The following is a 27,427-nucleotide window of genomic DNA, read 5'->3' on the forward strand; positions in this document are numbered from 1 at the left end:
TTAATATGTTTTTAAATATGATGGTTTCGTTCTAAACATGGTGATTATTTCTAAGATGGACACCCAACATAATATATGATATTTACAATCTGAATCTAACCATGTTATGTTAACAAATGGAAAAGTTAGCCATCTATTAATTATCATGTTAACAGCAGGGGGCGCTTTTTAACTCCAAATACCATACAATATTACATATTCTTTCGTTATTTAAAAACTGTTGCTTTAACTATTAAGAAGACTTTTGTCTCAAAATACTTAAATCTACAACATCTACAAAGTATTAGATCAAGTAAGCGCAGAATCAACTTTGAGCTGCTGCCCGCAATCGCGTCAAGGATCAGACACATTTGCACGTGTATCTTGAAAAGCGGATGTTTTGGAAAGTGCTATGCCACGTTTTTGTGTCATCTAGTGGTTTAGAGGAAAATAAAAGCAAAGGCGCTTTTAGCCCCATCGTATTCTTACTATTCCTTTAAAGCCATGATCAGATCCCCCAGAATATGCTGAAACATTTATTTTAACATGCCTTTCTTTCTCCTCTATCATTATGTTCTTTTTGCCTCTCTTAAAGGGATAGTTCACCCAAAAATGAAAATTCTGTCATTAATTACTCACCCTCATGTCGTTCCAAACCGTAAGACCTTTGTTCATCTTCCCTGCATAGACAGAAATGCAAATACCACGTTCAAGGCCCAAAAAGGTAGTAAGGACATCCTTAACCCTTTTTTGTTTTTTCAGAAAAATCATTGTAAAACATTTTTGTTCAATAATATTTTTTGATTATTATTTAGAATTTTGAGGGGATTTTATGACAATATGCAATATTTAAGTTTAATGAGCTATTTTTCCCCATTAGAATTAAAATATATTTATATTTATATAATTATTTTTTTATTATTTTTCAATAAATGCAACATTTCACATTAAAACAGTGAGCGCATTTAAAATCCATTTTTTTTAAGTGAGAATTGTGCTATTTGGTGTCATTAAAAATAAAACCTTGTGTAATGCCATGTAAGCTCCCTACATACATATTATACATATATATAGAGCCTTTTAGATTACCATTGTTTTTTGACATATTTCATTAGGTTTTGGTTTTAGATATACATTTAGACATTCTAAAAGACTACCTTTTGTCAAGGTTTAGATATTTTTGGTTAGATAGATATCAAACATTCAAATTTTGTCAGAAAGGGAACACATGGGAAGCATTACTGTTACTCAGATATCAGGAACATCTGCTAAAATAAGAGCAAAAACAATAATTATCAACAGTAAATTGAAGACAAAGAGGTAAAAAAAAATCTAAATAACCATAAATTAATATAATTGTAACTATTTACATACAAACTGTAATTATTTTACAAGAAAATTGCTCTCCCCATCTCACGCATTTTCAAAATTTGCTCTATTGCAGTCTTACCAGTTAATTTCTGAGTGTGTGTGTATGTGAGAGAGACCCTTTTTGTATATTTTTCATTTATTCATTTTTATTTCAAATATTCTTAAAATTTGCTCTGCTGCATTTTCATTTTTATTAGTTTATTTCAATGTGTGTCTGTGTGTGTCTGTGTGTGTGTGTGTGTGCGCGGGTGTCCACTTTGCACTCTTGATATTATAAAGTGTCACCCCTTGATTGCTGTGCACTTTTTTTCTGCACAGCGGCTGGTTCGTAGTTGCTATTACCAAAAGATTTTCAAAGTTTTCGTATTTTTTTGTATTTCCCATTAACTTCCTATGTCGGTCAATTTTGACCACGAAGGAGCCAAGTGTGACTTTGTTTTTGTGTTATCCGAATCATGTCCATGATTTTTTTGTGTTCACATAGCTAATGCAACAAAAGTCACCAAGTATCTCATTCCGATGAAGCTACGATTTTTTAAATTTCAAAATATTATTTTTTTCGGTCAAAAATGACCGAAGAGGCCCAGAGGGTTAAAATAGTCCATGTGACCTTAGTGGTCCAACTGTAATTTTACGATTTTTTGTGCGCAACAGAAACAAAAATAACGACTTTTTTAAACAATTTCTTCTCTTCCATGTCAGTCTTTGACGTGCATTCACGAGAGCACACAATGCATGTCACATGGACTATTTTATTAATGTCCTTACTACCTTTTCTGGGCCTCGAACATGGTAGTTGCATTGCTGTCTATCTAGGGAATCCAGAAATCACTCAGATTTCATCAAAAATATCTTAATTTGTGTTCTGAAGATGAACGAAGGCCTAACAGGTTTGGAACAACATGAGGGTGAGTAATTAATGACAGAATTTTCATTTTTTTTGGTGAACTATCCCTTTAAAACTTCTCCTTCTAATTAATTCATTCCAAACACCCTCCACATTTCATTGCTCCTGCAATTTCATTATCCTTCCACTCTCAACACAATCCCTTTCCTTTGGCTGTATTTCTCTCTATTGCACGCATGTCTCATCTCCCTCCACATACATCTCTTTTTCCAGTAGCTTCATCCGTCTTCCTCGCCTTCTCCCTGGAACTGCCGCACTGAAGGGAAATGGACCGACTGGGACCTCAAAGAAAGCAATCAAAGCTCAGCCCTGACAAAGCATCAGAGAAACCCTGACAACCCCCCCCGCCACACACACAGATTTCAGAAAGACTATAAAACAAAGAACTCACAAACACATGAACAACACACATCTTTCATTTCCTCCTGGTCAAAACCAAATGTTCCTGTAAGCTTAATCAGCAGCTCCAGAACATTTAGACAGCACTACAAAAACTCTGACGCACTCGCATACGCTCACACACATACACTAGTGCTGACATAATCACGACGGGAGTTTATTGCCAGCGCCTGCCTGGCAGCCTTCTCATTAATGCTTTGAAAACACACACACACGCACACACACACGCTCACACACACGTGCCAAGTTGGTATTCTCAGGTGTTGGGAGTATCTCTTTAAAAACATCAACACTCTATCTAGCTTTTCACTTCTTATTTTAATTAATCTCTTTCTCAAACACACAAACATCTTCAAACTGTTCAGCTCAGTTTCTTAATGCAAATCAGAATTCATAATCTTCACCCAGACAAAGGAACAACGGGAGACACTAACCACACATGCACAAATACACACCTTGTCTGACGCTCTGGTCTTTTTTTCCATCTACTCATCCTCTGAAACCATTTACGGTTTAATTAAAGAGCTCCGAACTGGGCTGTGCAGTTCTGCTGTGTTAATTATGGGACGTCTGCTGGGAATTTGTATGTGTGTGTGCTGACCAAACAGTTCTAATAAAACTCTTGAGGACGCCTGCGTGAAGGGATCGGCACAGAAGACTGATATGTGTTTACCTGACTCTCAGCCCTCATGGGAGACGGCCACGTCAATTCATGTCCCACCCTAAATTAGGTGGCCTTAACTACTTTGTACTTTCATCACAACATAAGTACAATGTACACTCTAAAAAATGCTGGGATCAACTTGTTGGGTCATTTTATTGGGTTATTTTTTATATGTTTTTTACCCAGGTGTTGGGTATTTTTACTGTTACTAAGTTGCTGGGTCATTTTTAACACTGGGTTATTTTTTTCTACCCAACCGCTGAGTTGAGCCTGTCTCTGATGAAACAACCCAGCTGCTGAATTACAGTTAGAGCGCAGGCTTTTTGAGTTCTCTACAGGAAAGACAGGTTTATTTTACTTCTTCAGTGAAATAAAGGTTTGTATACATTTTATTTAATTTATAAAATCTTTACTGTGTCGTAAATTGTATTATTTTAGGCAACGCAACATAAGGACGAGATGTCAGTCAGATGCGTTAGCAATGGTTGTTTCGCAGGATGGAAATGCCTTTTGCCTTGCATAAAATAAATGGATTTTATTCATTATTGTACTGAGCAGAGTATGTGAGTGGAGTGGAGCGACAACAATTTCCCCTCCGCGTTCTGTGCATTTTATAACCGCTCCGCTCCAGCTCCGCTCTGGGTTCACCGTTTCCCGCTCCCGCTCCACTCCTCGCTCACTGATACCAGAAACACCGCTCCGCCTTCGCTCCGCGTCTAAACTATATCAGTATGTTTGAAATACCACAGTTCTGTTCATAACGTACATTAAAGGAAGAAAATAACAGAAATAAAACGAAAGTATAGTTTTAAAGTGGCTTATTGGAACACTAGTGCGCAAAGTTTTTCCTCATGCCACGCTAACATGGTTGTCAGTCCGCATTAAAAGGTATAATTGCTGCTTTTTGCAGGGCAAATGTTTGTCGTTAAAAAAAATAATAATAATAACAATACGTTTCGTCAGTTATTTTAAGTACAGATCGCTGCAGATTTCTTCTCATTTGAAATCGGATATATACATAAATCGCGCTTTCACTTGAAAATATTCAGTATCTTAAAAGAACAAACTAATTCATTGAAAACTATAATTTTCCGCTCATGTCCATTGCCGTCATCCTAGTTTTCACATTCTTTCTGATTTGAGTGATCTTTATCAAGCTAGCTAAATAGGCTTTGTTTAACACGTGAATTCTTGCTATATGCAGTTATATTATGGGTCGTTGTCATGAATTGTACTCGTGATGGAGCGATGCTGGAGCGCTCTTGGAGCGAGTAAAAACCACAACGCTCCGACTTTTAAAATTTCCGCTCCTCACTCCATTAAAAATCACATCGCTCCACTCCGCGCTCCGCTCCCACTCCACTCCGCTCACATACTCTGGTACTGAGTTTAATTTAGTTTGATATTAAAATATGTTCTCTAATCTCAGTACTGTTTGTTTATGGGCAGGTTTTGGAGTCAGTCACAGCATCTTTCAGCTACAAGTGAAACGTGAGGCCCTAGCCTGAAGTTCACAGTTAAAGGAGAAGTTCACTTCCAGAACAAAAATTTACAGATGTACTCACCCCCTTGTCATGCAAGATGTTCATGTCTTTCTTTCTTCAGTCATAATGACATTATGTTTTTTGAGGAAAACATTTTGGCATTTTTCTCCACAGAGTGGACTTCAATGGTGCCCCAAGTTTCAACTTCCAAAATGTAGTTTAAATGCAGCTTCAAACGATCCCAAATGCGGTTGTAAACGATAAGACCCTTTTTCCTTGACCGCATTTGGATCGTTTGAAGCTGCATTTAATCTGCATTTTGGAAGTTCAATCTTGGGGGAACTATAGCAGTCCATTATATGGAGAAAATGCAAAAATGTTTTCCTCAAAAAACAATGTCATTATGACTGAAGAAAGAAAGACATCTGTAAATTTTTGTTCTGGAAGTGGACTCCTTTAACCTGGCGAACAGCAGCCCTTCAGCAGCCTGCTCATATTTCGGCAACATACCAGCATGAGAATTAGCGCTATTTTGGTAAAATCCGATTACAGAGAATGGCTGAATACAGTAAAATTAAAATGCTACTATCGAATGTTACATTTTTTATGTCTTAAATGCTTGTTGTTGTTCCTGTATTTTGTCCGTGTTCTTGCTTAAAGGAGCACTCCACTTCCAGAACAACAATTCACAAATAATTTACTCACCCCCTTGTCATCCAAGATGTTCATGTCTTTCTGTCTTCAGTCATAAAGAAATTATGGTTTTTGAGGAAAGCATTTTAAAATGTAGTTAAAATGCAGCTTCAAAGGGCTCTAAATGATCCCAGCTGAGGAAGAAGGATCTTATCTAGTGAAACGATCTGTCATTTATTTATTTTTTTTTGAAAAATAAAAATTTATATGCTTTTAAAGCACAAAAGCTCATGTAGCACAGGCTCTGGGATGCGCGTTCACGTAATATTGAATCATGTCGAAAGGTCACGCCGAACGTAGGCGGAACTACAGACCCAGTGTTTACAAAGCGAACGCGCAAAGACTAAGGAAGTGCAAGTAAGTCAAACGCTGTTTACAAACAAAATGATTTGTAAATTGTTGTTCTGGAAGTGGAGTTCTCCTTTAATAATAAATGTTTATCTTTTAATTATTGCTGCTGCCTCTAGTAATTCTGTGTGTTTTTATAAGTTCCAGTACAGTTTAAGCCAGCAAATATATTAATTTCAAACAACAGTTGACTTACATAAAATAACCCAGCATGTTTGGTAAAAACACTGAATCCAACCAGCTGGGTCAAAATAATCCAGCATGTGTTCTGTCCATTATTTACCCAGCGCTGGGTTGCCAAATAACCCAAGTTGGTTGTTTTTAGAGTGTACTTATGTATATTGTATTGCAAAACACTTCTGCTGCTATTGAGGTGGGATATGGGTATGTTAGGGACAGGTTTGGTGGTTTGGGTAAGTTTAAGGGTGGGTTAAGGTATAAGGGATTGGTCAGCAGTGCAACTATACATGCAATTAAAGAAATTAATTACACACAGGTACTTTTTTTTAAATATAAGTACAATGTAAAATGATGTATATATACAATAAGTGCATTGTATCAAATAATTAATTTAAATGTAAGTACACAGTAGTTAAGGCCACCTGATATAAAGTGGGACCAGAGAAATCTCTTATGCTAAAAATATATATTTTACAATGTGTGTTTTCTATTGTAATGAATTGTAAAATGTAATTTATTCCTGTGATACAAAGCTGAATTTTTGCAGCCATTACTCCAGTCTTCACTGTCACATAAATTTTCGGAAATCATTCTAATTTGCTGCTTAAGAAACATTTCCTTTTATTATCAATGGTAACGATAGTTAATATTTTTGTGGAAACTGTGATATTATTTTCATGATTTTTTTAAAAGAAGAATAGCATTTATTTGAAATTAATAAACTTACAATTAAATCTTTTGTGACACTGTAAATGTCTTTACTGTCACTTTTGATCAACTGAATGTGTAATTGCTGGAAAAGTTTTTTTTTTTTTTTTAATTTATTAAATCTTACTGACCCCAAACTTTTGAACGCTTGTTCAACAGAAACATAATGAACCCTAACCTTTCACTCAACATGTATGGCTGTATGGAAAAACAGCACTGTCTGTGCAGTCTATCCATGTTGTTTATCAAAGGTTTATCAGAAGAATATAAAACATATTGTGTGTTGACCGTGAGGCTGGGTGAAAGCAGTGTATTTTAATAAAGGATCTGTATTCAGAATCAGAGACCACAGGCTTTTCATATCCTGTGAGGAGATTCACATGTCAACACAATGACTTGTGGATAAATCTCTGTCACTCATACACAGAGGCAGGGAATGGTGCGATATGAGGAATGAGGGAAATACAAAAAGTTTTTAATGTCCGTTTGCATGAATAGGTGCCAGTGTTTCTACTTTCACTCAGGGCTCAAACATTATTATTAGGTTCAAATTGACTGACGACAATTATTAAATACATTATAACATGCTCTTGGCCTTTTCTGATTTGATAGGGAGAATAGAGAAAGGGCAGGAAGAAGACAAGGAAACAGTATTGTGTAATGACTCAAACTCACTTCACCCACATTAGCACCACTTATCAAAGCTGCCAGACCCCCACTTATTTTTAAAGTATAAACTGCAACTTTTTTGTACAATCTACATATTTAAAAAAAAAAAAAAAAATTAGGCATTTTATGCCTTTATTTTAGACAGGACAATGTACCTGGACAGGGAGCGAAGTGAAGTGGGAGAGAGAGAAGCGGGTGGGACAGGGAAAGGTCCATGAGCCAGGTTTCGAACTCGGGACACCTGCAGCGCAACGGTGCAATATTTATTTGCTTTTTAGAATACTTTAGAAATTTATATTGCTCATCTGTATTATTTTGCACAAAGAGCACAAGTAAGTGATAATTAAGTATATTCAGATGGTCATCTATCTGATGTCCGTCATCAGATGCTACCAATCAGATTCAAGTATTTCAGAGAGCCATGTACTTAAAATGGAAGGGAAGATGGCCTCTTTTTCAGATATTTTAGGATGGCAAGATGGCAGAGGGTGCTTGAGGAACACAGGGATGGTAATGAGAAAGTCAAGCAGGTCAAACTTACACTGCTAGATTCATATATTTAAAAAGAAGTCTGGATTTTAAATAGAGCACCACTCCAAGTGTCAAACACAGTGAGGTAAACAGCTTACTAATAGAAATTACATAATGAAGACATGCAAACAGAAAAACAATCAATTAAATCTCAAAAATATAGGAATCATGTTATGAAAGATGTCAAAATGTTCCTCAGTGTTTCGAGGAGGGAGGCCTGAGAACCTGAAGTGGTCAATTGTTTGCATTATCCCTAATGTGCCTGTTTAAACACTTTTTCCGTCTCACTTTTTCACTTAATTTCTGTGTTCACTCCTTTCAGCATTGAGTCTACACACAGACAAAAATATGACGGTTGCTGTTTGTTTAGACTGGAAGGAGAGCCTCTCATGAGCACAAAGACACACATACACACACACACACCCACCCATCCACCTCATCACTGTTGCCTCATTTTGCAGCATCCTCCCTTTGTTGAATTATTAAAGGGGACATCGGATGCCCATTTTCCATAAGTTAATATGCTTTAGGGTCCTAATGAAAAGTCACATACTTTGGATAAAATATCTCTATGGTAGCATAAAACAACATCCCTTTTACCTTGTAAAAATCAGCTCTGCGGACATCAGATTTTGTTGCATGTTGCTTTAAATGCAAATGAGCTCTGCTCACCCTGCCCCTCACTTTTTTGGGGGTGACAAACTGAGCTCTGAGATACTGTTTACTTGCTAACTAGCAAGCTAAGGAAAGGCGACTGCAAAGATTTTTAAAAACCCTTATACTCACTTCTGCTGTAGGTGAAGCTGGATCACGAATATAGACGCATTTAGGCAGATCGGAAGGCACATTCTCTAAATGACGACTACTGTTATTATATATATTATTACATTATTACATCCAACAACAAAACACTTTAATTGCTTAGGAGCCATTCTTGTCTACATCCCTGTTCTGGCATCGAAACAATGGTGGTCGGACTGTTATAGCTCATCAGTGCGGGTCCAAGGTAAAACCGAAAATTCAATCAACTATCATGAGAGCGGCCTTGGTCCGTGTGACGTCACACAGAGAAGAAGCTGAGAATGACCTGATTTGAAAAAGGGAATATTATTTTTAAGGATAAAATAAAAACCACTGGGTGGATTTTTATCATTATAGGGTGGTTGTTCAAACAACGGTGAATTTTGCATTCGATGGCCCCTTTAATATCTTAATTCATATCACAAAATATCATGAACAATCAAAGTTTCCCTGATCCTTTGATTGTGTAATATGTACTATTTAAACATATTCTAACGTCCAGAATGTAAAACTCCCTCCCAAGTTTCATTTATTAAAACTAAGCTGTAAAACCATCTTAATCCTTAAAAGTGTATGTACACACAAATGCCATAGATAATACAGCGGAAGCTGGATATTGACATTATATTTTGACCTTCTTCACCACAAAAACAAGAACATAACACTATTCAAGCTGAAATGCATGAGATATTCATCAAACATGCACTTCCTGGCTGTGCGGATGAACCTGCTGCTCTGTTTAATGTTAGAATAGTTTATACTTACCAAGGCCACCCTATTCATAATAACAGTTCACTATTCACTATGAAATCACACCACAAACAGGACTTTAAATCAAAACAATGCATTCCTATGAACCTACTTAAACTGCAGAAGGAATATTATAATGCAAGGGTTTTTTTTTTTTTTTTTCAAACTGACTTTTTCCTTCACTTTGCAAACAAAACAAAACAAAAAGTAAAACAAATTAAACATTTTTTGGGGTCAAACAAGCAAACAATAAAGATGTAAATAAAGATGTGAAATGTTTAATTTATACAGAAATGTATACTATATAAGTAAAATCTTTAAAATGCCCCTACTATGGATTTTCGATAATTGCCTTTAACGCAGTATGTATAGGGTGACCACCCATCCCACTTTGCGTTGTACCACACAGCATTTTCACCCCGTCCCGCACGTCGCATATTGAGAAAATGTCCTGCATTTTCATCAGTCTGTTGGTTTTTAAAGGAGAACTCCACTTCCAGAACAACAATTTACAAATAATTTACTCACCCCCTTGTCATCCACGATGTCCATGTCTTTCTTTCTTCAGTCGTAAAGGAATTATGTTTTTTGAGGAAAACATTTCAGCATTTTTCTCCATGTAATGGACTGATATGGTGCCCTAATTTTGAACTTCCAAAATGCCTCAAACAATCCCAAATGCGGTTGTAAACGATCCCAGCCGAGAAAGAAGGCTCTTATGTAGCATAATAATCGGTTATTTTAATAAAAATAATACAATTTATATACGTTTTAATGCCAAACGCTTGTCTTGTTTTACTCTGCCTGGACTGTTTTTGTTCCGGTTCATGACAGTTAGGGTATGTCGAAAAACTCCCATCTCATGTTCTTCCTCAACTTCGAAATCATCCTATATCACTGTTTTACCTTTTTTGTTAAGGGTGTTTGATCTTCTTTGCATGTTCACTTTGCAAAGACTGGTTCGGTACTTCTGCAGCATGACTTCAGGATGATTTTGAAATGATTTTTGAAGTTGAGGGAGAAAATACAGTCAGAGTTTTTCGACATACCCTAACTGTCTTGAGTCAGAATACACAGAGTTCAGGGAGAGAAAGGCAAGACGAGGGTTTGAGATTACAAAGTATTTAAATCGTATTTTTTTAAATGAAAATAACCGCTTATTTCGCTAGATAAGACCCTTCCATCCTTGGCTGGGATTGTTTACAACTGCCTTTTGGAAGTTCAAAATCGGGGCACCATATCAGTCCATTATATGAAGAAAAAAAGCTGAAATGTTTTCCTCAAAAAACATAATTTCTTTACGACTGAAGAAAGAAAGACATGAACATCTTGGATGACAAGGGGGTGAGTACATTATATGTGAATCTTCGTTTTGGAAGTGGAGTTCTCCTTTAATTGTCATATTTAGAAAACGTACATACGTTCTTTCGCCTTTTTAAATTAGCTTTTTATTTATTTCTTTTTGTGGCATAGTTTTTGCTCAATGGATGTGCAGACATCATCAAGTGCTATCTAGCACCACCAACGGAAATGTTTGAGCGCACATGGAAACCAATTTTTTTTAAAAAACGAAGCAGCTTGACACAAATTTCTTCTCATTTTTAATAGTTCGTTTGAGGCAGTTTCTTTGGTGTGATTTTAATGCCAAATGTCCAGAGCATATTATTGTAATGCGAGGGTGCATAAAAATGCGTGAGAGCAAATCTCTTCTCTCACAGGTGGATTCTCTTAATTTTCACACAAAATGGACGTGCTTTTTCTCGCTTACATGTGCGCTTAGAAACATAAATAAGCGGATACGACAACGGATGTAAATCAGTATTTACATAGCATATCAGTAGTGAATGTATCCGTCTCACACATGTACTGAATTGTTCCACAAAATCACATCTACTGTCCCACAACAGATCTAGAGCCGTAACATTGACTCTGAACCGCTGAAACGAGTCGTCGAGCAATAAAGTAAAAATAATGCATTCTTTTATAATATGCCTTTATTTTTAACTTGCATGCATGTAAACCTGTTGTTAGGGACTCCCAAAACTAAATTATGAACCTTTTCAATAGCATAATAGGGGCACTTTAATATCTGTTGAGTTGTGAGGTGTTTTGCTTTACAACAACTGATGTGTGTTTCTGTCAGATTTTATGTGTGCATTAAAGCAAGGGATAATGGTCAAGTAAAACTAAGTTATTACTTGGTGCAACAAAGCAAAAAAATAAAACACCCTTCGACTATGTGGACTTCAGAATAAAATGACCCCTTTAACAGAGCCCTTTCAAGAAATGAGTCACTTTTATTTAGCTCTAGACTTTGGGGACACTTAGGGGACCTATAAAAAGTTGCAACCCCTTTTTTGCATTAGGTCTTCCGAACCTAGTTTAGAGGACTAAAATGTTCTGGTCTCATCAAACCTCTTACTTCAACTGTTGAGTCTGTCACACGCCTGTGGGAAAACTATAGTCAAGCTGTGATGACACCCTTCTGTACAAGCCAGGCTGATGAACTGTGAATACCATTATTGTCTATTTTATAGCAAGTGCTATTGTTGTGATAGATTCCCTCATCTTTCTCTCTTCATGGAGGACACAACATGGGGTGACATTGCCTACTCTGGCAGTATATCTCTATAGCTGTACTAGCGTACGTATTATTGATACGGCAGAACCACATTACTTTGATCAAATTGCTTCTGCTCGTTTCTTGAGCTGTAAATCAGCATATTAAAATGATTTCTGAAGGATCATGTGACACTGAAGACTGGAGATTTAGCTTTGACATAACAAGAACACATTTTTAAAATACATTACAAAAAAACTTTATTTTAAATTGTATAGGAAGGGATGTGAGGGGGCTTTTAAGGTGTGACTACTTTGCATTACCTGCACCATCCACACATACACTTGCTATGTGTGTATTCATAATCATTGATATTCACACTGAGTACATGAGTGTGTTTTGTTCATCTCTCTGAAGCTCAGTTTGGCATGATGTCAAGTCTAGTAGTTTGTTTCCTCATTACTGAGAGTGTGAAGTGTAGCACAGAGACAGGAAAAGAACGACAGCACATACACAAACACATTTCAGCATGTCACATGCTGTAGATAAACGTAAAACAGCAGACAAACACAGCCACTGCATGGACCGAAGAAACTGATAACGAACATACTCTCTTTCTGTCTATCTATCTCTCTTTCGGGATGTCTATCGACTCAGACTCTTAAAGCTGAGGACAGATTGAGAGTGTGTTAAGAGTGATACTGGATTACAGCAGTGACTTCCTATCTAATTTCTTCAGAGGATTAGGGTCAAAGATTCCCCCCACTGTGACCACAACATCACATGATCAAACTGACTGGATTGGTCTAAGTTGGTTAGGGCTGATTGGGTATATGTAATTTAACTGGACAAGAGTATCAACAGCAAGTCTTCAGTATAGGCCACATTGGCTCCCTTTATAGCTACAGGTAGATCTGAGAACATTTACAAGGTTCTTTTATGAATTTTTGCAGATCACCTTTCCTAATAATGTGCTAGTTTGCAAGTTCCATGGCTAAATGCAGCTAAAGTAAATAGTACGGCTCATCACTCCATGGAAGAGAGGGGCTGGGTGAGCAGAGCTCATTAGCATTTAAAGGGACATACAACAAAACAGGTTGCTGTGAACAGAGCTGATTTTGACAAGGTAAAAAGGGTGTTTTTTACACTACTATTGAGAAATTTTAACCAAAGCATGTTACAGACTTTTTATTAAGACCCTAAAAAAAAAAAATACACACCAACTTGTGGAAAATGGGCATCCAATAACCCCTTTAATATGACATATACAGTATTACTGTAAATAATCCAACTGTCTGGTTGACACTTCAATATTGTGGGAACTGGGCAGAGCCAGTGTGTAGCTGTCACACAAAATCATGTCTGAGATGACAAGCGAAAACCATACAATCTACCAACACCCGAAAAAAGAGAGCTCACCAATGTGGGAGTTTCTTGGATCCTGTAAAAAAGTTGAGGTGTTAAAAACTGCAGTCTGCAGGAAGTGCTTGTCAACAATTCTGAAAACACTTTAACTGAAGCCTTTATGCATAATGCATTTGAAGGGTACTCATAATATATCTTTCATAAATAATTGTAATAAAGGTACCATTTTACCAAAGGCAAAATGCATTGTATTATTATTTTTATAGGCTGTATGTCCTGTGTTTCAATAAAATTTACTTTCTAAAGGCAAACAATAAGTAGATGATTATTACAATGTAATATATCTGTGGTTACTATTATTCATGTGATCAGAGATCAGAAAATGCACTACAAGACATATCACATGAATAAATTAAGGGGATAGTTCAGCTAAAAACAAAAATTCTGTCACTAATTACTCACATTCATGTCATTCCAAACATGTCATTCCAAACCCGTAAGACCTTCATTCATCTTAAGAAAACAAATTAAGATATTTTCCATGAAATCCGAGAGCTTTCTGAGAGCTTTTCTTTCTCTGCATAGACAGCAACGCAACTACCACGTTCAAAGCCCAGAAAGGCAGTAAGGACATCATTAAAAAAGTCCATGTGACATTACTGGTTCAGCTATAATTTTATGAAGCTACAAGAACACTTTTGTGTGAAAACAAAAACAGCGACTTCATTCAACAATTTCTTCTCTTCCGTGTCGGTCTTCAACACGCGTTAATGAAAGTACCACAATGCATGTTTTGCTGAATAAAGTCGTTTTTTTTTTGCCGTTTACTTTCCTTGCTCACAAAAGGTATTCTCGTAGCTCCATAAAAACATTTAATTAATACACTGATGTCATGGACTATTTTATTGATATTCTTACCACCTTTCTGGTCTTGAATGTGTCAATTGCGTTGCTGTCTATGCAAGGTCAGAAAGCTCTCGGATTTCATCAAAAATGCCTTAATTTGTGTTCCAATAATGAACGGAGGTCTTACAGGCTTGGAATGACATGAGGGTGAGTAATTAATAGGAATGCACTATATTATCGGACCGATATCGATACTGATATGAAAAATTATGCTGATGTGTCTTGCCAATAAGAGGAATAACTCACATGTTCTTACAGGGTGCTAGCGAATAAATCATGTAAGCAGTGTGGCTCATTCTTGAAGCAAAGTTTTGCCAGAATGATGATTAGATTCTAATTTTTAATTCCGTAGGGGGTGCTGCTGGCCTACTTTTATTAAAATGAAAGTAAAATACACAAATAACACTTAGACTGTGTTTCTGATTAAATAATGCAGTAATTAATGTCATAAAATCGTGAGTATGTTTTGATTTAAAAGTCAGAAGCTATAGCTTACATGAATTAAATAACAAAAAAACATGACGCTTATATTAAATAATTTTATATATACAGATTTATTCATTAATGTGTAACGTGTTACATTTTTTAAAAGAAATTATGAGTTCTAAAATATTTTCAGAATTTTTACAACTCTTTTGCTTAAGACCATCTATAAAAGTTAAATCTTAATATAAAATGACAAGGTTACCACTGCATTTTTTTCTAAAAATAAATAAATAAATAAATGCAGTGATTAATACATTATTTATTTAGTTATCTTCAAAGCTTTATTGTACTGTCATTATAAAAGAACTTCATTCTTGTTTATTTAATTCTAACAAATAAGTTCTTGTAAAAAGCTAACCAAAATTAATAATAATTCTAATTTCCACAGAGGACAGACTTGGTGCTGTTTTCAAACAAAGGAAATATATCGGTACTGGCATCGGCTATTGGCCAAAAGGAGTAGAAAAATATCGGCATACTGGCTTTTGGCAAAAATCCAATATTGTGCATCCCTAATTAATGACAGAATTTTTATTTTTGGGTGAACTATCCATTTAATACTTTTATAATGCATTATATATAGAAACTTAAAAAAAAGTAAAAAAGTAAAACATGATTCTGACTGACAGCTTTATTTATTTATTTTCCATACTTACTGTGTTTAATTTGGGCCACAATAATCGTGTTGTGAAAATGTGTCAAAAAGATTAATCTTAAGCGTTAAGTATATGACTACTTACAGTGTAACCTCAATTCATATTGCTTACATAACTGAAAGTGGATAGCAAAAATGCATTTACTCCATTAAATGTGTCGTAATCCATGTCAGACCACCTACAAATATGTTTTCAGTGATTCGATCACGACCAAATCATAATCCCTCTTGGGTGCATTTACGCCTGGCTTTTAATGTGATCAAGTGTTACATTATTACAGTAAACGAATATTAATTCAAAGTGTAAATGGGACAATGATACTAATCAAGGACACTTTTAACTAAAATGCCATTTGACACAGAGTAAACTTTTTTAGTTTTTAGTCGGCAGCACTGAGTCGACATAGACCTACGTTTGATTCTGCTGAGCATCTCTACATTTGTGTGAGTGTATGTGGGGGTGTGCCCATGTGGGTGAGAGTATATTTGAGTGCATCTGTGTGTATATGATGGATAGAGCTGTAAGTAGAAATAAAGGCATGAATAGAGTCCAATACTACAGGTCTCTAATCTGGAAAAAGTACATAAATATAAAACTAAGGGGGGGAAGAATGGCCTTCAAACCTCCCATATACACACATACATAGGTATCTGCGCACACCTAACTTTAAAACTGGACCACTCACATACAATACGAGGAGTACACAAATGTGACAGTAGGTCAGAGGGCAGAGCACTGTGTGAGTGTGTTCAGACAGGATAGTGACAGTAAAACACTTACATGAAGACAATTGGATCTCTTTCTGATGCTGACCCATAAACAGTAAGACTCAATGACTCCAGTAAATATACAAAGGCAACACACACACGCACACACACTGCATTGCATAACAATCCACTGTTATGCAATAATCTTGTAAGGCACTGGTACATGTATTCTCAATGGCTGAACTGAAAATCCCACAAAATCTGCAACAGAGCTGCAGTTTAAGACTTTACATATCCTTTTGTGCAGTGGGGGGGGGGCACACAGGTACTGCACGGGGGGCGCAGGAGAAGAGCAGAAATAGCAAAAAAAAAAAGGAAACGGCTATGGCAACAGCATTCAAGTGGGTTTCTGCCTTTCATAAAACAGCGCAGATCGCCAATTTCTCTAAATCTTTCTCATTCAAACCATTCACTTTGCATCATCTGAACAAGCCCAATATAGACGATCCTCTTTATCGAAAAGCACCGCTTTAGTGAACAGCATCACAAGCTGCTATTGTGAACTTACCCTTCAACAGCAACAGCAACACAAATAATGTGTCTCCACTGGATGGAACCGTTGTTGGGTAATGCCGCAACAGCTAAAATCTGTCTAAGATGGACATGACAATGTGACAATTGCAAATCCATTTGTCCTTTGTGTCAGAAGTAGCATGAGTGCTGAGAGTAGACACAGTGAAAGTTAAACAATTGTATGTGCCTTTCAGTTTAGAAGATTTTTTTTTTTTTTAATTTAATGGGGAAGTGTGACCAAAAATTTTAGAACCACTGCCTTAGAGAATTTGCTAACATGATCTCATGACGAAAACATACTGGTGGGAGCTTTTTCGCAAGTTGCAAATACGTACTTCCACATACGTTTTGTGACATATTCAATGTGAAATGTCCACTGAATGGCACTAAAAGTGTGTTCAGTTCTTTCCCCGAACAGATGAATGTACATATGATATGTTGTATGTAACTATGTTACTGTACTTAAGTACATTTTTCAAGTATCTGTACTTTACTGGAGTCGTTTAATTTTGAGTAACTTTCACTTTTATTTCACTACATTCCAAAGCGTAAGATCATACTTTTTTACTTTACTATATTTTATAAAACATATTGTTACTACTTATCAAGTGCTCCGAGACGCAGAAGCGGTGTCTGGTTCATGAACAAACTGATTCTTTTCAATGACCCTGCTAAATCGGTTCGCAAGTCGCACCAAACGATTCATTCACGAATTGGAATGATCCGATTGCAGCTGTTCTCGAGTGGACAACTCATTGATTCAAACAATCTATTTAGAGCACTGGGAGATCTTGTGAGCGTGCGACTGATGCTGCGAAAAGTAAGTTGCTGATGTCAAATTTTAGGATAAATTATTGTAACTGAAAATCATAATTAGGTTTGTGAACTAATCTGCTGTAAAGGCTGATCTGTTTAAGCCCACTGAAATGCTTGAATTGACACATCAAAATCAGTGTCTCTATGTTTTAGGTCAAAAAAGAAACATCATTAACACATTAAAAAAATAACTCATGCATGTTCATATTCCCCGCTGCTGTAACGTTAGCAGTTTTATTAAAAAGGCTACGCATTTAGCCCTGTGTGACGTCTGTTATATTATTTATCAACAGTATACATTTTTATATTGTTTGGATCAACTAGCCGATCTAACAAGCTTGCTGGTGCTAAGTTGAGGTAATTTTTAGATATAAAGTCCAAATATTTTTATTCAACCACCTAGATAGTTTATATCTGAAGGAAAAAGAAAGGATGTGATATTCAGAACATGGTAACTACAGTAATTATCAAAGTGGGAAGTGATGCCCTCTGGGGGCATTTGGCCAGGGGTGTTTTTACACCACAGACAAAAAAAACCCTTTATGAAAATATAATTATATTTTCCTTAAAATGTACTTGCTAACTTCAGACCTTATTCTCAAGTCATATATAACTGTGATGTTCCGCAAAACACCAAGCTGTAAAACACTTTTTTTCTTACTGGTGAAAATTAAATGGTCAAATCACTCTCGTCAACATAGTCCATATTAACAACAAAAATATATTTTTTTGTTGTTAATATAGTGGCTATTCTGGGAAAATCCCAGGTATTTTGAGCAGTAGGATTATAAAAGAACATGTACTAAAATATAATTAAATTAAGTAGCCTATATAAAATTGCAAAATAAATCTATCAGTACTTTTTTACTTAAGTACATAAAAAATCGAGTGAAAGTACAAATATGTACTTTCACTCGGGTAAAATTGAAAAAGGAGCACTTTTACTTTTACTGGAGTAATATTTTATTATATGTATCTGTACTTTTACTCAAGTACTTGATTTTTGTACTTCGTCCACCACTGCCCGACAGTATGATTAAAAGCAAATGTGATGTAAAAACGCAGTCGCAAGTATGCCTTTTTTTTTTGGTATGTCTAACATTAGTTTTTAGGTACAGAATTTGGATAAAGTAATCAAATGTAAAATATGCAATCAAGAGCAGTGAGTGATTTTCTTGTTGCTGTATGATTAATACTAAGAAAGTGCTGTCACTTTAAGAGAACGCACTGATGTCTGCTATAGGATACTTACGAAGACGGGCATGTTCACATAATTTTTGTGTGAATTTGTCCATTCAAACACAATACTTCAGAGCAGAGCTGGCGCCAGGGCACTTCCACTGGGGATGCATTTAAATTTATAAGAGGGGCACAAATCACGTTTTGGGTGGGAAGTGTGCAATCTGTGATTGCGTGCAGCTGCTAATGCTTGCAAAAGCATGCAATCGCTTTCTTATGCACGCTGTTGTATCGGTTTCACTTTCGCAGAGTCGTTCGGAGTGGCACGGCCCGTGAATGCCCTACTTCAGACAGAGCTTAACATTTGTGCGCGTTCTGAGGATGAGCTTCGGATGAGCGCACACACAAATCTTCTCATTGTGCGCCCGAGCTTGCGTCCTCTGATATCAATATGTGAATATTCTCAGAGATCAGGCCTCACCTGAACAGCATGTTGACGGAATAAATGACAGCTCATATTCCGGCATACAGCACTGTACAAGAGAGAATGGTTTGTCCACGTTTCCCCGCCCACCCCTCCCCCATTGCTGTTGTTGTACTGGAAAGCCTGAATGCGCATCAATCAACAGAAACATACATTAGCTGAGGCCTGTTTGTTTTACGCGTTATTTATAATAAATCATATTACAGACGTGTTGTCAGATTTAAGTTGAACCGCGGTCCTAGCGCAAACCGTGTGTGGAGAACCGTACGGTTCGATTTTTTTCCAAGAACCATTCTATCCCTAGTGAAAACGCAAATGGTAATGCAAGATTTGCAATTCCATTTAAAAATAGATTGGAATATCCTTCCATACTGGCATTTACAAATATTGCACAAAACAAATAAATGCAACTGCTGATAATAAAATGTCTATGTGGTCTTGGTTCTTATGAACAAGCACTGCTTCCCTGAGTATCCATGACTGCTTGCAGCCTTTTGTAATAGCGTGTAAAAGTCCTAAAATTTTCCTGAAGCTGGATCTCAAAATCATGAGCCACTGTGGGGAAGAGCTCAACTAGCATGCAAGAACTTAAAGTACCCGGGGGCTTTTTTTTAAGAACAGCTGGCAACTTTAATGTTTAGGATAAACCAGGGACTTATGCACAGCAATCACAAAAGGCTGCAAGCAGTTACTGATGCTCATGGTGGCAATGCTAAATATTAATAATCAGAGTAGTTCAGGGTATATATGTATTGAATCAGATAATGTAGGTGAATTATAGTTATTTTAATTATTTTGTCTCATGGGACACAATAAAAAAGTCTGGGGTCTGTAAGATGTTTTTTTTTTATTTGGAAAGAATTTATTACTGTTATCTATTAAGGAGACATTAAATTATAAATTAAATTGACAGAAAGGACATTTAAAATGTTACAAAAGATTTCTATTTCAAATAAATGTCGTTCCTTTGAATGTTATATTCATATATTTTCTACAAAAAATTAAGCAGCAATCAACAATAAGAAATTATGAGAAAAGTATTATTAAATTGCAATAATATTTCACACTATCAACGTTTTTACTAATCAAATAAATGCAGCCTTGGTGAACATAAGAGAAAATCTTACCAACCCCAAACTTTTTCAGTGTAGTGTATACAACTGATAGCTTTTTATGACCTTTTCAGTACTAAAAAGCTATTTATAAAATAGTAAACAGATTTTGCGAGTGGCATGTAAACATTTGAGCTCAGCTGTATATAGAGAGTGGGAATGGAAAGAAAACATTTTAAGGTCAGTCGTACCCTAGATGGTCCTCTGTAGAGAGTACGGAAATGATCCCAGGCCTGTGTCTGCTGGGCATCCAGAGTGGCTTCAGTCAATATCTGCAGAGAGAAAAACATACCACCATAACGGCTTAACATACTCACATAACCGAAACACCCTTGACACTAGACACACCGGCCAGCTAAAACCACTTTAAAATGGCCAGAGATAATCCTAAAAGCAATTAAACATAACATATTGGTGAAAATATATCAACAACATATATAAAAACATTAGAATGTCAATCTGAAATATGAAGGGGCAAAACCCTGCTGCCAGATATGGACTTGATAAATAGCAAACTGCACAACTTCTAAACCCTTTAAGAATCAGAAGAGTGTTAATCGCATTGAATGTGACATTTTCATACACGAGCCTAAGATGTTGGAAAGACAAGTGATTAAAGCCTGACGGATGTGACATTTAAAAAAAGGAAAAAAAAATGACATCAACAGACAGCAATATCAAGAAGGAAGAAAATAAGTATTTAAATACTTTGAGTTTGCTTGCCAATGAATTGTTTATGCGGCCATATATTTCTTCTCGTGGCTATATGAATCTACAAGGGTAAATAGTATCTATAATAATCCATAGCATTGTTAGCCCAGATTTACAGACAGGCCCTTCATACATAGTGGCACACTGACTTATTTAAAGATACATTCCAGTGTCCTTCACACCAATCAGAATCATTTCATCACTTGGTTTGGCTCAAATCAGCCTCCAGTGATCCAAAACCTCTAAGTCTCTGTCATCCGTCAATGACTTCTCCAGTCCCAAAGGCATGAAGTCAAGTACAAACCCTAAAGATCTGCCAAACTCCACCCAGAGAGGGTTTTCAACAGAATGTTCCAGAATTAAATCAAGTGTATCCTCACTTCACCTCACTGGGCCTTTATATATAATCAGAGTCTGTTTTGAGTGGCACAAAGGACAAATGCTACTGTCACTGCAGAAGAATAAATGCAATTATTGCGCCCTCCCTTCAGCAGAAAGAAGGAGATGAACATTGTCACGCTGTTTCAGCTGTCTCCTTATGCAGGGCGCTGAGCTGGAGAACGTCGATTTCGCGTGACAGTGTTGTGGGAAAGGTAGGATAATTTGGTGAAGCGTTCATTAAATCCGTTATTTACGCACGACTTATTTAAATAAACCAATTACACACTTTCTGATAGCCCAATGTATTTCCCTGCTTAAAAAACTGTAAAAAGCCACTTTTCTGCACCGTGAGACATCAGGAGGAGCATTTCAGCCAACTAGACAAGGTGTTGAAATCGTTTAGAGAACGTCTGACCTACTTCTAAAGATCTGCCGTTTTCTCTTTCTTCTCATGGCACTTAGGATCAGCCTCCTGGAGACCTGAAGTAGCATGTGTTTTGTTTAGATTAAACATAATGTTTCTTGTAGGTAGCTAGGGAGGGACTAAAAACAGCATCAGAAAAAAATAAATACGTAAGAGTGCCGCATTTTTAGTGAAATGTCTGAGAATTCATTGTTGGCTATACGAAATATAATTGAGGTGGTCAATTTTACCCATTATTTTAGCAACATACAGTGGACATCAAAAAGAACAACCTACAATTTACTAAATTTCAAGGTTACTTAGTCCTATTTGTACTTATCCTAACAGAAGGGCAGTTTTTTTTAAAGCATATTTCATAAATTTTATTCTGAAGAACAGTATAAGAAACTTAAATGAGATATTTGAAATAGAACTAAAATTAGATAATACTTACAGATACCTTCAAGTTATTGCTGTTAATCTGGCACCTGGTGCTAATTTCTTTAATTATATGACAAACCCTATTTAACTGGAAGCATACTGTACCTCCAATTTTCAACTGAAAATTTCAACTGAAACCCTGTGACAGGAGGTTGTCCAGGTGAAGGCCAAAGGAATGACCTTTCAGCTGTTACAAATCTTGTTTTTTTTTTTTTTGAAAATTGTAGGTTTACAATTACACTAATTCATTCAATTCCCCCAAAAAGACCAGTCGTCCATAAAGACAGGACAATGTGGAGACTCTCGATGGCGAATTGGTTCAACACTGCAGCTGGAATTGCTTGCCAGTTCAGTGCTGAACAGGGTACGGATCTGTCTCAGCATGTTAAAGAGAAGTCGGACTGAAAGCACACTCTACGATGACCAAGTCTCTCATCAGGAGAGAGAATAAAAAGGCTAAGATCACCTTTGTTGGGGAACATCTTGTGTGGACAGAGGAGAACTGGTCCAAAGTTCACTTTAGTGATGAGAGTAAGTTTAATTTATTTAGGTCTGATGGGAAACATTATGTTCGGTGTCAAACTGGGGAAATGAAGTCAATGAAAGTTGGAGGAGGAAGTGCCATGGTTTGGAAGATGTTTTCTGCAGCAGAAGTTGGGACCTCTTATACAGATACATGGCAGGTGAATGCAAAAGTTTATCAGAATCTCCTTCAACAACAAAGGGTTCCATCCCTGCAAGCATCTCCCAGTCAGCTTACAACTTTCAAGCAAGAAAATGCCCCCGCAACACTGCAAAACAGGTGTAAAGCAGTTCCTTGAAGCTAAGGACACTGAAATAATGAAATGGCTAGCCCAGAGTCCTGATCTAAACCTGACTGAAAATCTCTGGAAAAACCTTGATGACAAAGTTATGGCTAAGGCCCTGTTTACACTTGGTATTAAGATGCGTTTTGGTCAAAAATGGACAAAGTAGACCCATCACCGTTTACACCTGGCGTTTTAATGCATCTCTTATGTCTTTTGACCACTTCTGACCAGATTACCCCCGTGATTACGTCAAGAGGAGGGTGAATGGGTGGATCCCTTTGTCAGTGTCAAAACATGTGCTGGAGGGCTAAGCTATCGCGCACCAATATTAATATTAAGCTCAGACAAATTTCCCACCTTTGCAAAATTAGGCAAAAGAAAAAAATTCGGAGAGCAGTCGCTTTCGTTTCAGCAGTGGTAGCCTCAAGACCCCGCCAAACACTGTGGATTCACACTAGAAGTCAGGAGTGGTGGAAAAATATTGTGCTCTGTACCTTAAATGATCATTAGTGGCTCAAACATTTTTGTATGCGACCGCGCACATTTAATGTTCATTGCAGCCACTAATGATTTTGAACCGTCAATATTAGGTCAGTAGGCGGAGACAAGGCGGTCTTTAGCACCTGTTCAAACACATTCAACCACACGCGCGTCTACACCATGAAAGCAATCCGATCAAATGCTGGTTGATGTGGTCGTAAGTGGACAAGCTCAAAATATTTTACACACCGTTTTACACCTGTACTTAGCGTTGTCCACTTGTGATCGGATCGCCGAAAAAGAATGTTAACACCAGGTGTAAACAGGGCCTAAGATATGTTTTGGTCAATCGGATCACAAGTGGACAAAGCTAAATACAGGTGTAAACGGGGTGTGAAATATTTGTGCTTGCCCATTTTCGACCACTTCCAGAGGTAGTCGAAAATGCATTCAAACGGATTGCTTACATGGTGTAGACAGTCAAGTGGTCGAATGCATTCAAGCAGCCACAGAAGACCGCCTAGTATCCACCTACTGACCTAATGTTGACAGTTCAGTAGTGGCTGCAAATTATCACAAAGAACATTAAATGTGCGCCAGCGCATTTGAAAATGTCCGAGCCACTGATCATCATTAAACGTACCAAACACAAACACAACCAAAAACAAACGTTTTTCCACCAGTCCTGCCTTCTAGTGCAAATCCACAGTGTTTGGTGGGGTGTTGAGCCTATCACTGCTGAAACAAAAGCAGCTACACTCTGCACTTTTCTCTTTTGTATAATTTTGTGAACGCGTGAAATTTGTCTAAGCTTATGTCTTTCCACTGCTCCCAAACAGCTGAAAAATACCATACATATACATGAACAAAACTTTGTGCAGCATGTCTACTAATAACACTAGCAGAAGTAAGCTCAAGCAGACGTAATATAGATGTGCAATTACGTTAACCCTCCCGTTCGTGTTTTGACACTGACAGAGGGATCTGCGTATTCACCCTCCTTTTGACGTAATCAGCACCATAGGGGTTAATTTGGTCAGAAGTGGCCCAAAGTGGACAGAAGAGACGGATTAAACGGCAGGTATAAACGGGTATGTGTCTCCATTGACAACTTGAGATCCGATCAACCAAAACGCATCTTAATACCAAGTGTAAAAAGGGTGTAAGAAACCCACTACGGTCACCAAACTATGGAAGAGACTAGAAGAAGAGTAGACCAAGATCACACCAGTGATGTCTTGTGATGTCCTAGTGATGTCCTTTGGCCACAGATGTGCTGAAGTCATTCAAAATAAGGGCCTCCTACTAACATTTGACTGCTGCAACCCTCCAAAATTTTAGTTGTAATCTTCTTTCATGCTACAGTGGTTACTGTTCTCTAATTTTAACCATTATGTTTTTGCTGAAATGTCTTTGTGATTTTGTCAAACATGTTGGTAGAACAGTGATATACCCACAGCTCACATTCCTTTAAATTTTGAGAAATCAAGATTAACAATATTTCAGATGTATTTATGGCTTGTTCTCTCATTTTGATCTCCACTGTACGCTCATTGGGAAAACATGGCTTTATGTACATTTCTGTGAAACTTAAAAAATGTACCAATACACACAATTCATTACAGTTTCCACCTTAAATGAACACTGAAGGCAGTAAAACACCAACAACTTAATTCCTGATCTATGCATGATCTGTAAACTAACAATTGTTCACATTTGCATCAAATATCCAGCTTCATAGGGATAGCTTTTCTGATGTAGTGAACTGTCTCCTTACCTCACCTGGTTGCACTTGTGATGTAAAAAACTTGAAACAGTCCGTGAAACATGAGTCATGATAAAAGAGCTTGTAAAAGCAAGATAAAATGGCAAGGCTGCTTTAGCAAATGTATTTTTATCTCACTTTTACTTTTGTTAACACTACCAGTGAAGTTCAGGGTCGGGTTTAGTGTAGGTGGTACTTTATTTTTAAATGTGATAGAGCATTAACCTTGCTAGTTTGAACTGCTGCGATACATACAACAATCAACGTCAAATAATGCCACATTCCCATTTAGCTGTTTCAGAGAAAACCGAACACAATTGTGATGCCACTCACAGGCACATTTTCATTTCTAACGAGCCTGGGTTGAATGAAAAGTAACGTAACGTAAAAAGTAATGAAATCAATCATGTCTGAAGTACCTTACAGGTACAGGTATCTTATTTGATCCTATTTATCCATTTTCATATTACAATCATGGTTGAGCTTTTGGGGTTAGGTTTATGTTTTAGTTGTACGTTTTTGTACAACCCTACCCTAGATTATGCCACCTTGTACAAATTATTACAAATTCTTGCAGTTGGAAGGAGCACTGTAGGTTCAAGAATATTTATAAAAATAAAAAAATATATACATATTATTTAAATAAAATTACAATAAATAAATATATATAAATAAAAATAAATAAAACAAATATTATTTTGACTTCTAAAGCCACTGTTTATCTGTACATGAATCATCTTTATTTGGGGACTTTTCTCAGCAGTTAATTGTGTTTAATCCAATTAATTAATCTGCATGTCACATACTTCTTTCTTTCTTTCTTTTTTTAAACATCTGAATATGTATTTGTCCATGTAGGACATTTTTGTACAGGTACATTCAAGCATTTCAAATCTTTATCTTTGCATGTAAAAAGCAGTTTCTGCTGCAAAAGCACTGCATTCAAAGATGAAAAGAAAAGGGAGAGAGAGGAAAAAAAAAAAAAACGCTGTGTGTCGTCCTGTCAGCCTTGTTATCATTAGCATGCAGGAGTTCTGAAGCATTATGTGTTAATTAAAGCAAAAGTCTCCACAGGTATAATTCTGTGAGTTAGCAGGCTTCTGAACTTGGAAAAGTGCTGAATTTTTTTTTTACAGATAACACAGTGCTTAGTGATGCTAATGGCTGAGGGTTTATTAAAGGAGAGAGAGGACGAAGGGATGCTGGAGAAGAGGAATAGGTCAAAAGGTTCATGTCACTTTCTGTCTTGTCTTTAAGGCTCACTGTCACATTGCATAAAACGCCAAGTCTCTTGACCGACAAGCAATGAATGCTCAATGAAGAGAGAGAGAGAATGTCTCCAAAAGAGCGAGAAACGAGAGACATAAAGAAAGAAAGAGACAGACAGACAAGGCCGGACTGTTTCATCACTCCATTCCTGCCAGTAAACAAACGCATGAAAGTAGGGAGAGAGTGTAATGCAATCATAAGCAAGCTAATTTGCTTTGAACCAGCAGAGAAAAAGCCATTTACGTTTTATGGATGAATGAACACACAAAAGGCAGAGTGGAAGAGAGCTATGATTCCCCATCTAGCTGAAGTAGAGCAACCTCTAAAAGTGCTGAATTTAGTCAGTTATAAAAAAGACAAAATGCAACACAATATTAAAACAGTTCATTGTAAAGGTCTGATACCAATTAAAAGCTAAATCTAAAATCTAATCTGAGTTTGTGGCTACATGAGTGGACAATATAAATATAAGCACATCAAAACAGAACATTTCTTTTAGCTGACATATGATTTAATCATTTTAACTTAATCAAATCCAGTGTAGTTGTAGACTGTAATTGCACTTGCTTACCTTTCTCCCAAGAGCCTCTGCCACAATCCCACGATGAGTAGACATCACTTTGGTCTGAAAGACAGGAGGTGACAGGTTAAATATGATTGACGGATTATGACAAAAGCAGTACAGAAATAGGGTCAGACTCCAATACAGATCTGTCATAATAATTACCCAACTAACCTACCTTCATCTGGACATAAAAAGGTGCAATTATCTGTCATGAGGGTCTGCAGCAGTCCTCTCTATGATATCATTTGCTGTTTTATGTTTTATGTATCTGCATG

The 27,427-nt window shown here is 36.8% G+C and overlaps 1 protein-coding gene across 3 annotated transcripts in view; it reads right to left on the minus strand.

Annotated features, from left to right (window-relative positions):
• The window catches only part of vps8 (VPS8 subunit of CORVET complex), a 153,946-nt gene that overhangs the window by 9,749 nt on the left and 116,770 nt on the right, over positions 1-27,427 (minus strand). For 2 of the 3 annotated variants that reach the window (XM_051106347.1, XM_051106339.1), the window contains exons 43-44: positions 27,159-27,212; positions 20,520-20,600 (exon numbers count right to left, since the gene is read on the minus strand). In XM_051106347.1, the coding sequence (XP_050962304.1) occupies positions 20,520-20,600; positions 27,159-27,212 (135 nt within the window). Of the gene's footprint in view, positions 1-2,291; positions 2,514-20,519; positions 20,601-27,158; positions 27,213-27,427 lie in introns of those variants that run through there. The other variant, XM_051106356.1, reaches the window with a different exon arrangement.

Source organism: Labeo rohita, chromosome 1 (genome assembly GCF_022985175.1).
Source record: "Labeo rohita strain BAU-BD-2019 chromosome 1, IGBB_LRoh.1.0, whole genome shotgun sequence".
In the NCBI taxonomy this organism is placed as follows: Eukaryota; Metazoa; Chordata; class Actinopteri; order Cypriniformes; family Cyprinidae; genus Labeo; species Labeo rohita.